Raw genomic sequence first — 17,227 nt, forward strand, 5'->3', positions numbered from 1 at the left:
TTTGGGGGGAAAGATGACGGAAAGTGGAGGGATAGTGAGGGGTGAGGAGTTTGCAAAGAGGCGGGAGGAATAAGGAGATTGGTGGGGAGGGTTAACCGAGGGCAAGGGGAATAGTAGGAGTGGGGATTCCAGCCCGCGAGCGGACATTAATAAATCTTTCACTCACCAACCGCCGCCTCGCGCCTCACAACAACAACCACCCCGCGCCTGCGCACCGCCCACCAATCAGCGCCTCCTACTTCCATCCAATCACAATTCCGTTGTCCCGCTAAATCATCCAATAAGGAAGGACCTGCGGCAGCATCAGCGCGTCGCCCTTGACGTCACGAGAAGGGGCAAGGCTTTGGGTACCACCACAGAAGTGGGCAGAGTCTCTGCGCCGGCGTCCAATCAGAAGGCGTGGCCCCGTGAGCGTCAACTGGCTAGAGGATTGCGAATGCTGGAAAATCTCAGCAGGTCTGGGAACAGAGAGCTCCCTCAGCTCAGGGTTACAAACCTGCAAACCCTTCGAAAATATGAATTACTTTACACCAATCTAGGTTTATTCAACATATCGCATCAGTTGTATGACGTTATGATCTTCTGCTCTAAATTGTGTGTCCTGTGATCCTGCTCCACTCTGGCTACCTGACAAAGGAGCTTGTATTTCGAAATAAACCTATTGGATTATAACCTGGTGATGGCCCTCATTCCTGAAGAAGGACCTGTGCCCGAAACGTCGAATCTCCTGTTCCCTGGATGCTGCCTGACCTGCTGTGCTGTTCCAGCAATAAAGTTTCAACTATAACCTGGTGATGGTGATTTCTAAACTTTATCCATCCCAGACCAACACTGGCACCTCCACACCAAAGCATTCCTGATGTCCTCCTATTTCAAACATCATTTTCTTCCCCCCCTCTCCATCCATATAGCCCTCCACGACACCTCCTCCATCCCACTGCTCTAAACTATTATATGGAGGGGGGTAAAGACTGGATTACTCTGGTCTTCACTTTCCACCGCATCAGCCTCCACCTCATCCTCAAACATTTCCACCAACTCCAACTAGGTACTACCAGCAAGGACATCTTCCTCTTCTCACCCCTCTCTGCATTCCACAAGGAATGTTCCTTTTGCCACTCCTTAGTTCATGCCACACTCCTCACCAATTCTCCCTTCAGTCACTTCCCTTGTAACCAAAACAGATGCAACATGTGCCTATACATCACCTCCCTCATCTCCATGCAGAACCCCAAACAGTCCTTCCAGGTGAGACAGAGGTTCACTTGTATCACTTCCAACCTCGTAAAAAGTGAGGACTCAACTCTGATCTCCAGCAACTGCAGAGTGTGGTGCTGGAAAAACACAGCTTTTCCTGATGAAGGACTCTTGCTTGAAACATGGATTCTTCTGCTCCTCGGCTACTGTCTGACCTGCTGTGCTTTTCCAGCACTATCTTGACTTCCCTCCAACCTAGTCTTCTCTATAATCGGTGAGACCCAAACATATATGACCATTTTACTGACCATCTTTGCTAGGCCCAAATCGATCAGTCCGACCTCCCAGTCACTTTCCATTTCAATTTCCCCTCTCTGCAACATGTCTATCCTTAGCCTCCTCCATAGTCACAGTGAATCAGACTGCAAATTGGAGGAATATCACAACTTTCACATAGGCAGCCAACAGTCCAAAGGACTTAACATCGAGGTTGCAAATTTCAAATTACCTTTCCACCCATTCCTTGGCTCTTTCCAGTACCACCCCCTAGCAACCCTTCCTTCCATCTACCAAGCCAATTAATTCTTCTCATCGACTAATCAGGTTGTACTTACCACCGGTGTTCACCTATCACGAACTCACAATTGGTTAGCACTGCTGCCTCACAGCGCCAGAGACCCGGGTTCAATTCCCGACTCAGGCGACTGACTGTGTGGAGTTTGCACATTCTCCCTGTGTCTGCGTGGGTTTCCTCCGGGTGCTCCAGTTTCCTCCCACAGTCCAAAGATGTGCGGGTCAGGTGAATTGGCCATGCTAAATTGCCCATAGTGTTAGGTTAAAGGGGTAAATGTAGGGGTATGGGTGGGTTGCGCTTCGGCGGGTCGGTGTGGACTTGTTGGGCCGAAGGGCCTGTTTCCACACTGTAAGTAATCTAATCTAATCTAATTCTGTTATTCTCCCCTCCCCACCCTAGCCCTTTATCTATAGCTGCCTCTACCCCGGCACCTAGTTCTGAAGGGTTAGATCCAAAATGTTGACTTGATCACCTCCTGCTGTTGTCTGGCTTGCTGTGTTCTTCCAGCCTCCTGTTTATTTACTTTGGATTCAAGCATCTGCACTCCCCCCTGACATTCCCTGAATAAATTGCAGCAACAGGGATAGCAAGCTGATGATACAGTTGGTATCTTGTGAATGTTGATTCAATATCAGAGTACAAATTAGCCTTGAAACAATAAATAAAGTTGATGACGGCAGAGCAATGGACAAATGTCCAATGTAGACTTCTGCAAGGCATTGGACAAGATTCAGTGAGGACTGCAGATGCTGGAGATCAGAGCTGAAAAATGTGTCAACACGACGCCTGGAGGAAGAGCACCTCATCTTCGCCTAGGAACCCTCCAACCACAAAGGATGAATGCAGATTTCTCCAGATTCCTCATTTCCCCTCCCCCCACCTTATCTCAGTCCCAACCCTCTGACTCCGCACCGTCTTCTTGACCTGCAATCTTCCTCCCGACCTCCCCGCCCCCACCGCCTCTCCGGCCTATCACTCTCACCTTAACCTCCTTCCACCTATCGCATTCCCAACGCCACTCCCCACAAGTCCCTCCTCCCTACCTTTCATCTTAGCCTGTTTGGCACACTTTCCTCATTCCTGAAGGGCTTATGCCCAAAACTTCAATTCACCTGCTCCTTGGATGCTGCCTGACATGCTGCGCTTTTCCAGAGACACATGTTTCAGCTCGTAGTAGACTGTTTAGCAAGATTACATCACAGAATCCAGGGAGAGCAGAGGGTGTTTTTCAAACTGGAAGCCAGGGATGATTTGTGTGCCGCAAAGATTGATGCTAGAGCCACTGCTTTTTGACATTTATTGAAATGATGTGAATGTAAATAAGACATTCTCACAACTGTTAAGGTTGCAGATGACACCAAAATTGGTGTGGTGGACAATGATGATTATCTCAGAGTACAATAGGACGTTGATCAGATAGTATGAGACAAGGAGGAGTAGGTGGAGTTTTACTTAGATACATTTGAGCTCTTGTATTTTGGTAAGGAACAGTAGGGCAGAACTTAGTTAAGGGTAGTGCCCTGGAAAGAGTTGTCAGAAACCTCGAGGCGCAGGTACATAGTTCCTCGGAAGTGGTGTGACCGATAAACAGGGACGTGAAGGTGGCATTTGGCACGCTTGCCACTGTTGGTCAGATCATGGAGTGAGGTGGTCATTTTGCAGCTATATAGAACATTAGTGAGGCCACTTTTAGAATTCTGCCTTCAAGTCTGGTCTTAAAAACGTGTTGCTAGAAAAGCACTGCAGGTCAGGCAGCATTGAAGGAGCAGGAGAATGGACCTTTCAGGCAGAAGCCCTTCTTCAGGAAACGGATTCCTGAAGAAGGGCTTATGCCCGAACGTCGATTCTCCTGCTCCTTCGATGCTGCCTGACCTGCTGCGCTTTTCCAGCAACACATTTTTAAACTCTGATCTCCAGCATCTGCTGTCCTCACTTTCTCCTAGTTAAAGTCTGGTCTCCCTGCTATAGGAAAAATGTTGTTAAACTTTAAAGAGTGCAGAAAAAGATTTACTAGGATGTTGCTGGGGTTGATAGTTTTGAGCTTTCAGGAGAGGCTGAATAAGCTAGGGCTATTTTTCCTAGAGCATCAGAGGTTGACATATGACCTTAGAAATTTATAAAAATCATAAGGGATGAACAGCCAAGGTCTTTTGCCCAGGATAAAGAAATCTAAAATCAGAGGGTAAGGTTTTGAGGAAAAATATTTAAACTGGACCTCAAAGGCAATGTTTTCACGCAGAAGATAGTGAGTGCATGGAATGAGCTGCCAGAAGACGTGGTGGACACTGGTAGAATTACAACATTTAAAAGGCATCTGGTTAGGTGTATGAGTAGGAAGAGTTTCAAGGGATAGGGCCAAATGCTGGCAAATGGGACTAATTAATTTAGGACATTTGGTCAGCATGGACAAGTTGGACCAAAGGATCTGTTTCCATGCTATATATGACTAATAGATATGTTCATTGAGAACTGGTTCATGTCACAACTACACTCAATGTCTGCTAGTACAAATTTAATAATTTCTTACCCTTAATGTTGTCACATTTATTTGTAAAGGACTTACAAGCCCGTTCCAAAGGATTGAGAATTATAGTTTTTCCACAGTGAGACGTAAAAAATATTCTAATTACAATTAACCATTGAATAAAGGCTCAGTTCACAAGATACGTACAGGCAAAACTGCTGGTTGAGCACCCCACAATTCAAGTATATGCAATTGCAGATTCTCTACTGACTTTTTTGCGATTGTTAACTAAAGTTTAAAGTTGTCTGCCACTTCCAGGATCAACCAGATGAATCAGAGAATCGAGAACTGGAAATCTAAACTAAGTTATAGATTGTTATATACTGGAAACCCAAAGATAGATAGATGCTAGAATTGCTGAGAAGACTATATCACATATCACCGGGCAAATCACAATGATCTTTTACCAAAATCAAGATGTAATTCAACAGGAACTTGGACGATGCCTTTCAGCTGGATAAAATGCTGAGTTTGTGGGAACAAACTGGACAGAACAAATTGAAGCTGCAAGAGCCTTCTCTGCGACTATTTCCTCTGATTCAGCCGCATATTTGCGACAAGTTGAATCTTATTAACAAATCACAGAATAAATATAGACTGCAGTTCAATTTCCACAATTTGCTAAAGACATGTTCCTGGACAACATTGCAGTTGGTGATCTCTGCAAATGGAAAAATGGCCAACTATGCAAGTACAATTTCACTACATACACATCGCCTGCACTTTTACTCACAAATAACAGCAAACTCTGAATTTGTAGAGGGAGGGTGCAAAGATACACACAGTTTGCACAACTGTGAAGACTCCAATAGCTTTCACTGCCTGCTTTTTGTCAAGTTGATGCATTTCAATTGGGAACAGAGAGAGAGAATGGAGGGATAAAGAGCTGGAAATGTGTTGCTGGAAAAGCGCAGCAGGTCAGTCAGCATCCAGGGAACAGGAGAATCGACGTTTCGGGCATAAGCCCTTCTTCAGGAATGGGGAAAGTTTGTCCAGCAGGCTAAGATAAAAGGTAGGGAGGAGGGACTTGGGAGAGGGGCGTCGGAAATGTGATAGGTGGAAAGACCCAAGTCCCTCCTCCCTACCTTTTATCTTAGCCTGCGGGACAAACTTTCCCCATTCCTGAAGAAGGGCTCATGCCCGAAACGTCGATTCTCCTGCTAACCTGAGATCTTCTTCCCAACCTCTCCGCCCCCACCCCAGTCTGACCTATCACCCTCACCTTGACCTCTTTCCACCTATCACATTTCCGACGCCCCTCTCCCAAGTCCCTCCTCCCTACCTTTTATCTTAGCCTGCTGGACAAACTTTACCCATTCCTGAAGGGCTTATGCCCGAAACGTCGATTCTCCTGTTCCCTGGATGCTGACTGACCTGCTGCGCTTTTCCAGCAACACATTTCCAGCTCTGATCTCCAGCATCTGCAGACCTCACTTTCTACTCGAGGGATAAAGCAGCTTAGTTATAATCCATCCCATGATCTGTAAAGAAAGAGTGGGCTTTCATGTGTCAGTTCCTCCACAAGGCAGAAACCAGGCAGCTCAAAGACATGGGTTAATGTTGTTGGCTGGTGCAAAGTTTCAGAAAAAGATATTCCCAAGATTAGTAAGTATGCATATTCAATATGATTTGCACACAGAACAAAGCATTTTGACTTGAAGGTGTATTGCAGTGTTCAAAAGACTTAAAAACCCTCAATATTTTTACTTCATCTGGATCGATTTCCTAATTTACTGCTTATCTTCTTCACCACAAATCAAAAACAAACTTGTCATGAACAAGATCCAGCGTTGAGAATTACCTGAAATTGAAGGATGCAGTGGGATTTGAGAGAAAAGAGCACCCGAGTGAGCGACTGACACAAAACGCATAGGGATGGGATAGCCAACAAACCTGGACCACTGCAGTGGGATGGGGAGGTTGGGCATTATGGGAACACCCATTTGAGGACAGGCTGGGCATTGCGGGAATGATGCTTTAGAGGCAAATTGAAACGTGATCAGTGAAACAATTGGGTGCAAATGTAAACATTAGGATGCAGGTACATTAGTGACATCCATTGGCAGTATATTGAGCAAACGTTACACACTCACTCCCCTTGCATATGAACATACATGCAAACAAATTACGAAAATAAGTAGGCCACTCAGCCCCTCAAGCCTGTTCTATTTCAATAAGGTCCTGGCTGATGAGATTACAACACATTCCCACCTGTCCCTATTGTCCTTCCTTCTCTTTACTTAGAAATAACTAATTATTGTGACCTTAAAAACTATTCTAAATCTCTGGGTCCTTTTGAAGAAGGGAGCACAAATCACACAGATAACAACTTTTCTCCTCATCTGTTTTGTATGGACAACCCTTTAATGTTAAACTGATTCAGAGTTGTAGATTTTTTACATAGTGGAATTATTCTTTGCACATTCAGCCAAATTCCCTCAGGATCTTGTACTTCAAATATGCTTTGGCGAAGTCAGCTCAGATAACCAGTCCATTCAAGGTATGAGTATTAAACCTTCTCTGAATTGCTTTCAACACATTCACATTCTTCCTTAACCTCCAGATGTGGTCTCATCAATGCCCTGTATAGATGAAGTATAATTGTTACTTTTATGTTTAGTAACTGCCCACAATTGACAATCACACAATCAGCTTTCCTAATTACTTGCTGTACCTGCAACCTAATGTTTTACACTTGGACACCCCAATCACCCCATTGGGTGCTCTCATCATTTAGATTACTGCTTTTTTATTCTTCCCGACAAAATGGACAATTTCATATTATAACATTTCCTTCACAGCTCTTTCCTATTTTGTACCATCAACAGTCTCTTCATCCAAGTCATAGCGATAAATTATAAAGGTTGAGTCTGCAGCACTGATCCCTGAGGCTTCACACTTGTTATATCCGATCAACCAGAAAAAGACCCATTCCTGGCTAGATGACAGGAAACAGTAGACAGACAATCTTCTACCCATACTGATAATACCCCACAACAAGTTTTTGTTTTCAGCAAGGATCTTTGATGTGACTTCTAATCAAGACCCCAAAATCTTAAGCGATTGAGTGTTGGCCAATGTTTAAACTACCCTGCTGCCGAAGGCAGTGGTGAAACCAGAGAAAAACGAAGAAACACATTTAATGTTATGAGCAGGAAAAAAACTACAGCCGATTCTTAGAGTTCTAAAATTTTATGATAAACAGATTCTGCCACAGTGACAGATTGTTAATGTAGTCTCCACTCTAAAAACAAGGGACAGGAAGGTTTTAACACAGTAAAAACAACCTTTGAAACTACAATATCCTCAGTCTCTAAGGAAAGAGAATAAACTTTATACAGTGTCATGATCATTACACAATCGAAAAGAACAGAGGGATTTCCAAACAGAACCATGAACTTCTCAAAATGTAAAAAGGTCAAAGGAAAGGAATCAAAAAGCAAAACCTTTGATATCCGACCATCTGTCAGTTCAAATACAGCTTATATCATTTTCCGAAAGGTCCTCTTTCTGTTTCTTGGATCGTTTTGCTAGATTCTCAAATTCAAGTCCTGATACTATCTGTAATACTAGCATCTCTCAATTGAACGTTGCTAATCATTCGCTTCGCCATCAGCTTGTGCCATGTACGCATCAAGCTCAGCATCAAGGTGGCCTTTTGTCTTCGACATGTATGCATCCAGTTGATTGTCTAGCTGCTCACGGGTCAGTGGGGGACGAGTTGCTCCTCTTCCTCGACCCCGACCCCTCCCACGACCTGGGAAGCCACCTCGACCACGGCCCACTATTCCTCCACGACCTGAAACAAAGGTTGGCAAGAGAAAAAACTGAGGACACAAGAAGTCTGCCAAGGGGGAAGAAATATGGAAATGGGAGTAAATGTAAAAAAATTAGAGATTGTTCACTGTGGCAGGAAGAACAGAAAAGCAAAGCATTATTTAAATTGAGAAAACTATCAAGATGTTGCATTAGAAGGAGACATGGGTGTTTTTGTAAATGAATCACAAAAGGCTAGCAAGTAGACAGCAAAAAGCAAATCAAATGCTGGTTTTTATCGACTGGAGGACAGGGTATCGAAGTCTCCTTACTCAACTAAGGATATTGCATTGGGAGTTCAGAGAAGGCTCATTAGGCTAACACCTTGGGGGTTATGCATTATGAGAAAGGTTGAACAGGTTGTGCCGATATTCACTGGGGGGGTGTAGGTTAGCTCACTGAGCTCTTGGTTTGATATCCAGACGTTTCATTACCTGGCTAGGTAACATCATCAGTGGCGACCTCCAAGTGAAGCGAAGCTGTTGTCTCCTGCTTTCTATTCATATCTTTCTCCTGGATGGGGTTCCTGGGGTTTGTGGTATTGTCATTCCCTGTTCGTTTTCTGAGGGGTTGATAGATGGTAGCTAGATCTGTGTGTTTATGGCATTGTGGTTGGAGTGCCAGGCCTCTAGGAATTCTCTGGCATGTCTTTGCTTAGCCTGTCCCAGGATAGATGTGTTGTCCCAGTCAAAATGGTGGTTTTTTTCATCCGCGTGTAGGGCTACAAGGTAGAGAGGGTCGTGTCTTTTTGTGGCTAACTGGTGTTAGTGTATCCTGGTGGCTAACTTTCTTCCTGTTTGTCCTATGTAGTGTTTGTGGCAGTCCTGCATGGAATTTTGACTAGGACAACACTTCTATCCTGGGACAGGCTAAGCAAAGACATGCCAGAGAATTCCTAGAGGCCTGGCACTCCAACCTCAACGCCATAAACAAACACATAGATCTAGATACCATCTACCAACCCTCAGAAATCAAACAGGAAATGATATCAAAACAACCCAGGAACCCCATCCAGGAGAAAGATATGAATAGAAAGCAGGAGACAACAGCTTCGCTTCGCTTCACTTGGAGGTCGCCACTGATGTTACCTAGCCAGGTAACGAAACATCTGAATATCAAACCTACAGCTCAATTGTAGTTATGTTTTACTGCAACTATGTAAATGCCTTGTTAGATCATTATCAGATTGTGTACAGTCCTGCAACAAAGGACACATTGACCCTGGAAAGAATGCAGGACTTATTGAGGAGGTGAAATGATATACACTGGGCTTGTGTTGCTGAATGCTAAAGGTCAACGGGTAAATCAATCAAGGTTTTAACGGTTCTGAACAGAAATGACAAGCACTTTAAACTGATGATTCCGATAAGGGAAATCCAGAACAAGAGCACGTAAACGGAAAATCACAGCCTATCAGGAACCATTTCACACAAAGGGCAGCCAGAGGATGGAGAACACAAACACACACAATCAGCAGCAAAGGCTATTGCTTGTCATTCACTGAACGTTAACCAAACCAGATAGGTCATCCTTAATTGCTCTAGATGTGGTGGCTGAGTGTTGTTAGGAATCCCAAGATTTTGACCAAACAAGTGAAGGAATGGCAATTATAATTTCAAGTAAGAATACTGTGCAGTTTGCAAGTGAAGTGCTTCCACCTATCTTTTGCCCTGACCCTTTTATGTGGTAGATGTTGTGTGTTTGGAGGTATGGGTGGAAGAACCTTTTTGAGTTATTGCACTGTATCTTGCATTCGGTACACAAATGCTGCCACTGTCTGATGGCTATGGGAGGTGTGCGCTTTGGTATTGCACCGCTAATCAAGTCCTGGACAGTGTTGAACTTCTTTAGTGTTGTTGGATCTGCACTCATTGAAGCAAGCAGGGAACATTCCACCACACTCCTCACTTGTGCCTTGAAGATGGTGAAAAGATTTTGGAAAGTCAACAGTTGAGTTATTTGCAGTAGGATTCTTAGCCTCTGGACTGCAACTGTAGACAGTATTACTCTGGCTGGTTCAGTTTCTTGTCAATGATAACTCTTGGATATTGATACCAAGGGATTCAGCAATGGCAATTAAACATCAAGGGCAATGGCTAGATTGTCCCATATTGGAAGTGGCCAATGTCTGTCATTTGTTTGATACTCATCAACCCAAGCCTCATTGTTGTGGTTCTGTTCGCCGAGCTGGAAGTTCTTGTTGCAAACGTTTCGTCCCCTGGCCAGGCGACATCATCAGTGCTTGGGAGCCTCCTGCGAAGCGCTTCTTTGATGTTTCCTCCGGTGTTTATAGTGGTCTGTCCCTGCCACTTCCGGTTGTCAGTTTCAGCTGTCCGCTGTAGTGGTTGGTATATTGGGTCCAGGTCGATGTGTTTGTTGATGGACTACAGCGGACAGCTGAAACTGACAACCGGAAGCGGCAGGGACAGACCACTATAAACACCGGAGGAAACATCAAAGAAGCGCTTCGCAGGAGGCTCCCAAGCACTGATGTCGCCTAGCCAGGGGACGAAATGTTTGCAACAAAAACTTCCAGCTCGGCGAACAGAATCACAACATCGAGCACCCGAGCTACAAATCTTCACACAAACTTTGAACCCAAGCCTCATTTTGTCCTGGCCTTGCTCTATATACACAAGGAATATTTCTGTCTGAGGTACCGTGAATGGAGCTGTCCATTGAGCAACCAAACAAACATCCCCACTTCTGACCTTATGATGGAGGGAAATCATTGATGAAGCAGTTTGAGTGTATGACATTACCATGACAAATGACTGCATTGATACCCTAGGGCTGATATGATAAAAGTTCAAAAATCGCAATCATCTTTTCTGCTGGATATGACTTAAACCAGTGGAAAGCTTTCCTCCGGTTCCAAATTTGGAAGGACTCCTTAAGGCCAGATTCTATAAATGCTGCTTTATGCCCACTGTAGCCCTCTCACCTTATTTCTGAAATTCAGCTCTGTTATCCATGCTTGGATCAAAACTGGAATGAGGGCAGGAGCTGAGTAACCCTGGTGGAACACAGCAAGTAGTTTATGCCTTTCCAAGTGTGGCTTGATAGTCCTGTTGATGAGACCTTCCATCACATGTGCCTAAGCAGTGAGGTCCTGTTCAGCCTGCCTAACCCAACAGGGAAGTACCTTTTGCTGTTTCCCATTATACAGTTCATGGTAGGACCCTGGGTAGTGTTGTCAAAGAGAGAGGTATGGGGTCAGGGTCATAGTTCTTTGAAAGTTGTGTTGCAGGTAGGCAGTATGGTTAAGGCAGCATTTAGCACGCTCACCTTCATTGCTCAGACCACTGAGAATAGGAGTTGGGAGGTCATGTTGCTGTTGTACTAGACATTGATGAGAGCACTTTTGGAGTACTGTGTACAGTTCTGGTCACCCTGCTATAGGAAGGTGATTGTTTAATTGAAGAGGGTATGGAAAAGACTTACAAGGATGCTGCTGAGACTGGAGAGTTTGAGTTATAAGGAGAGACTGGATAGAACAAAGAACATTAGAGCACAGGAACAGGTCCTTCTGCCCTCCAAGCCTGCACCAATCCAGATCCTCTATCTAAACTTGCTGTCTATTTTCTAAGGATCCCTTCGCTCCCAACCCATTCATGTATCTGTGTAGATACATCTAGACTGACACTATCATTCCTGCCCCTACCATCTCTGCTGGCAACGCATTCCAGGCACCCACCACCCTCTGCGTGAAGAGCTTTCCATGTATATCTCGGTAGTGGCTCAGTGGTTAGCACTGATGTTTCACAGCACCAAGGACCCGGGTTTGATTTCAGCCTTGGGCCAATGTCTATGTGGAGTTTGCACATCCTCCTGACGTCTGCGTGGGTTTCCTCTGGGTGCTCTGGTTTCCTCCCGCATTCCAAAAGATGTGCAGGTCAGATGAATTCGCTATGCTAAATTGCCCGTAGTGTTAGGTGCATTAGTCAGGGGGAAATATAGCAGAAGAAGGAGGCTTGTGTGTTGATGAGGCAAGATGGTTCAGATGAGGCAGTGGAGAGTTACAGATCAGCTAGGAAGGATCTAAAGAGAGTTGAGAAGAGCAATGAGAGGACACGATCAGTCTTTAGCAAATAGAATAAAGAAGAACTCTAAAGCTTTCTATAGCTATGTGAGGAATAAGAGGATGACTAGGGTAGGAATAGGGCCTGTCAAAGACAGAAGTGGGAAGTTGAAGGTGGACCCTGTGGAGATCAGGAGAACTGCTAAACGAACATATCTCATCGGTTTTCACTCAGGAAAAGGAGAACATTGTAGAGGAGTAGAATGAGGTACGAGATATTAGACTAGAAAGGATCGAGGTTAGTTACAAACAGGTGTTATCAATTCTAGAAGGAGCGAAAGTAGACAAGTGCCTTGGGCCAGATGGAATTTATTCGAGGATTCTCTTGGAAGCTAGGGGGGAGATAGCAGAGCCTTTGGCTTTAATATTTGAGTCGTCATTGTCTACAAGGTTTACTACCAGAGGACTGGAGGATTGCAAATGTTGTGCCCTTGTACAAGGAGGGTAGTAGACCTAGACCAGTGAGCCTTCCTTCTGTTGTAGGGAAGGTTTTGGAAAGGATTATAAGAGATGAGATTTATAATTCCACCTATCACATTTCCGACGCCCCTCCCCACCTTTTATCTTAGCCTGCTGGATGAACTCGGATTTCACCAGTTTCCTCATTTCCCCTCCCCCCACCTTGTCTCAGTCAAATCCATCGAATTCAGCACCGCCTTCCTAACCTGCAATCTTCTTCCTGACCTCTCCGCCCCCACCCCAGTCTGACCTATCACCCTCACCTTGACCTCTTTCCACCTATCACATTTCCGACGCCACTCCCCCAAGTCCCTCCTCCCTACCTTTTATCTTAGCCTGCTAGACAAACTTTCCTCATTCCTGAAGAAGGGCTTATGCCCGAAACGTCGATTCTCCTGTTCCCTGGATGCTGCGCTTTTCCAGCAACACATTTTCAGCATGAGATTTATAATCATCTAGCAAGCAACAATTTGATTTCAGATAGTCAACAGGGTTTCGTCAAGGGCAGGTCGTGTCTCACAAACCTCTGAGTTTTTTGAGAAGGTGACCAAGCATGTAGATGAGGGTAGGGCAGTTGACATGGTATACATGGACTTCAGGAAAGCCTTTGATAAGGTTCCACATGGTAGGCTTTGGAGAAATTGCAGAGGCATGGAATTGAGGGTGATTTAGCAGTTTGGATTAAACACTGGCTTTCTGAAAGGCGGCAGCAAGTGGTGGTTGATGGAAAATATTCAGCCTGGAGTCTGGTTACTAGTGGTGTGGCACAATGATCTGTTTTGGGACCACTACTGTTTGTCATTTTTATAAATGACTCAGACGCAGGTATAGGTGGATGGATTAGTAAATTTGCAGATGACACTAAAGTCGGTGGATAATGGACAGTTTAGAAGAATGTTACAGATTGCAGGGGGACTTGGGCTGAGGTGTGGCAAATGGAGTTCACTGCAGCTAAATATGAGGTGATGCACTTTGGGAAGAACAACAGGAAGGTAGAGTACTGGGTCAATGGAACGAATCTTGGTAGTGTGGATGTGCAGAGGGATCTTGGAGTCCATGTACAGATTCCCTGAAAGTTGCCATGCAGGTTGATAGTGCTGTTAAGGCGGCAAACAGTGTATTAGGTTTCATTTGTAGAGGGATTGAGTTCCGGAGCCACAGTATCATGCCGCAACTACACAAAACTTTAGTGCCGCCACACTATTGTGGCGTAGTTCTGGTCAACATATTTCGGGAAGGATGTGGAAGCACTGGAAAAGGTGCAGAGGAGATTTACGAGGATGTTGCCTGGTCTGGAGGGAAGGTCTTTGAGGAAAGGCTGAGAGACTTGGGTCTGTTCTCATTGCAAAGAAGGAGGCTAAGAGAGGATTTGATAGAGACATACATGATCATCAGAGGGTTAGATAGGGTAGACAGTGAAAGTCTTTTTCCTAGGATGATGACGTCAGCTTGTACAAGGGGCATATCTACAAATTGAGGGACATTAGTTTTAAGACAGACATCAGAGGCAGGTTCTTTACTCAGTGGCAAGAGCGTGGAATGCCCTGTCAACGTAGTTAACTCGGCCACATTCGGGAGATTTAAACAATCCTTGGATGAGAACATGGACAAAGATGAGATAGTGTCGGGGTACGAGCTGAGAATAGTTCACAGGTCGGCGCAACATTGAGGGCCGAAGGGCCTGTTCTGCGCTGTAATGTTCTGTGTTCTATGAAATGAGTCTGGGTGGGTTACTGAAGGGTCTGTTTCCACATTGTAGGGAATCCGATCTAATCTTTTCTCCTCTCACTTTGAATTTGTGACCCCTAGTAATTGAGTTCACTACTCTGGGAAAACATTTCTTGCTATCCACCCTGTCTAAACTTCAATCAGGTCCCCTCCTCAACCTCCTCCTTTCCAAAGAAAATAATCTCAATATACTCAACCTCTCCTCATAGCTAACACCCTCCATATCAGGTAACATCCCAGCAAACCTCCTCTGCACCCTCTCCAAAGCATCCAAATCCTTTTGGAAATGTGGCAACCAGAACTGTATACAGTATTCCAAATGTGGCCGAACCAAAGTCTTATACAACTATAACATGACCTGCCAGCTCTCATACTCAATACTCCGTCCGATGAAGGAAAGCATACCATTGGCCTTCTTGATCATTCTACTGACCTGCGTTGCCACCTTCAGGGAACAATGGACCCAAACACCCAGATCTCTCTGTGCATCAATTTTCCTCACAACTTTTCCATTTGCTGTATAGTTCGCTCTTGAATTGGATCTTCGAAAATGCATCACCTCACATTTGCCTGGATTAAACTCCATAGAGTCATAGAAATGTACAGAATGGAAACAGACCTTTTGGTCCAACCCGTCCATGCCGACCAGATATCCCAACCCAATCTAGTCCCACCTGCCAGCACCCAGCCCATATCACTCCAAACCCTTTCTATTCATATACCCATCCAAATACCTCTTAAATGTTGCAATTGTACCAGCCTCCACCACATCCTCTGGCAGCTCATTCCATACACGTACCACCCTCTGCATGAAAAAGTTGCCTCTTAGGTCTCTTTTGTATCTTTCCCTTCTCACCCTAAAGCTGCCCTCTAGTTCTGGACTCCCCGACCCCAGGGAAAAGACTTTGTCTACTTATCCTACCCATGCCCCTCAATTTTGTACACCTCTATAAGGTCACCCCTCAGCCTCCGACGCTTCAGGGAAAACAGCCCCAGCCTCTCCCTGTAGCTCAGATCCTCCAACCCTGGCAACATCCTTGTAAATCTTTTCTGAGCACTTTCAAGTTGCACAACATCTTTCCAATAGGAAGGAGACCAGAATGGCACGCAATATTCCAACAGTGGCCTAACCAATGTCCTGTACAGCCCCAACATAACCTCCCAACTCCTGTACTCAATACTCTGACCAATAAAGGAAAGCATACCAAACACCACCTTCACTATCCTATCTAACTTCAACTCCACTTTCAAGGAGCTATGAACCTGCACTCCAAGGTTTCTTTGTTCAGCAACACTCCCTAGGACCTTACCATTAAGTGTATAAGTATTGCTAAGATTTGTTTTCCCAAAATGCAGCACCTCGCATTTATCTGAATTAAACTCCATCTACCACTTCTCAGCCTATTGGCCCATCTAGACCAGATCCTGTTGTAATCTGAGGTAACCCTCTTCGCTAGACCTCCAATTTTGGTGTCATCTGCAAACTTACTAACTGTACCTCTTATGCTCGCATCCAAATCATTTATGTAAATAACAAAAAGTAGAGGGCCCAACACCGATCCTTGTGGCACTCCACTGGTCACACGCCTCCAGTCTGAAAAACAACCCTCCACCACCACCCTATGTAGAACATAGAACATAGAAAAATACAGCGCAGTACAGGCCCTTTGGCCCTCGATGTTGCGCTGATCCAAGCCCACCTAACCTACACTAGCCGACTATCCTCCATATGCCTATCCAATGCCCGTTTAAATGCCCATAAAGAGGGAGAGTCCACCACTGCTACTGGCAGGGCATTCCATGAACTCACGACTCGCTGAGTAAAGAATCTACCCCTAACATCTGTCCTATACCTACCACCCCCTAATTTAAAGCTATGCCCCAACATCCTGGTAAACCTCCTCTGCACCCGTTCCAGTGCCTCCACATCCTTCCTATAGTATGGCGACCAAAACTGCACACAATACTCCAGATGCGGCCGCACCAGAGTCTTATACAACTGCAACATGACCTCAGGGCTCCAGAACTCAATTCCTCTACCAATAAAAGCCAGTACGCCATATGCCTTCTTCACCGCACTATTTACCTGGGTGGCAACTTTCAGAGATCTGTGTACGTGGACACCAAGATCCCTCTGCTCATCCACACTACCAAGTATCCGACTAATAGCCCAGTACCCCATCTTTTTGTTACTCTTACCTGCACTGAACTCCATTTGCCACCTTTCTGCCCAGCTCTGCAACTTATCTATATCCCGCTGTAACCTGACACATCCTTCCTCACAGTCAACAACTCCACCGACTTTCGTATCATCCGCAAACTTGCTCACACAACCTTCTAGCCCCACCTCCAGGTCATTTATAAAAATGACAAACAGCAATGGTCCCAAAACAGATCCTTGCGGAACACCGCTAGTGACGGCACTCCATGAAGAAACTTTGCCATCAACTACTACCCTCTGTCTTCTTCCAGCCAGCCAATTCCTAATCCAAACCTCCAACTCACCCTCAATGCCGTACCTCCGTATTTTTGGCAGTAGCCTACCATGGGGATCCTTATCAAACGCCTTACTAAAATCCATATACACCACATCTACCGCTTTATCCTCGTCCACCTTCTCAAAGAATTCAATAAGGTTTGTGCGGCACGACCTGCCCTTCACAAAACCATGCTGACGATCCTTGATCACATTATTCCGATCCAGATGTTCATAAATACTATCCGTTACAATTCTCTCTAAGACTTTGCCCACAACAGAAGTGAGACTCACTGGCCTATAGTTACTTGGGTAATCCCTACTCCCCTTCTTGAACAAGGGAACCACATTTGCTATCCTCCAGTCTACTGG

At 45.1% G+C, this 17,227-nt stretch overlaps 2 protein-coding genes across 7 annotated transcripts in view; both read right to left on the reverse strand.

The window, feature by feature from the left end:
* The window catches only part of smad10a (SMAD family member 10a), a 137,660-nt gene extending 137,406 nt beyond the window's left edge, over positions 1–254 (reverse strand). Inside the window, exon 1 of one of the 3 annotated variants that reach the window (XM_043684047.1) lies at positions 167–253. In XM_043684047.1, the coding sequence (XP_043539982.1) occupies positions 167–245 (79 nt within the window). In that variant the 5' untranslated portion in view covers positions 246–253. Of the gene's footprint in view, positions 1–166 lie in introns of all 3 variants that reach the window. The other 2 variants (XM_043684046.1, XM_043684044.1) reach the window with 2 other exon arrangements.
* A 7,217-nt stretch (positions 255–7,471) lies between these two features.
* Positions 7,472–17,227, reverse strand: part of chtopa (chromatin target of PRMT1a) — a 51,312-nt gene continuing 41,556 nt past the window's right edge. For all 4 annotated transcript variants that reach the window (XM_043684056.1, XM_043684057.1, XM_043684058.1 and 1 more), the window contains one exon: positions 7,472–8,094. In XM_043684056.1, coding sequence (XP_043539991.1) covers positions 7,889–8,094 — 206 coding nt within the window. In that variant the 3' untranslated portion in view covers positions 7,472–7,888. The remainder of the gene's footprint in view (positions 8,095–17,227) is intronic.

The sequence above is a fragment of the Chiloscyllium plagiosum genome, chromosome 51 (genome assembly GCF_004010195.1).
Source record: "Chiloscyllium plagiosum isolate BGI_BamShark_2017 chromosome 51, ASM401019v2, whole genome shotgun sequence".
Lineage (NCBI taxonomy): Eukaryota > Metazoa > Chordata > Chondrichthyes > Orectolobiformes > Hemiscylliidae > Chiloscyllium > Chiloscyllium plagiosum.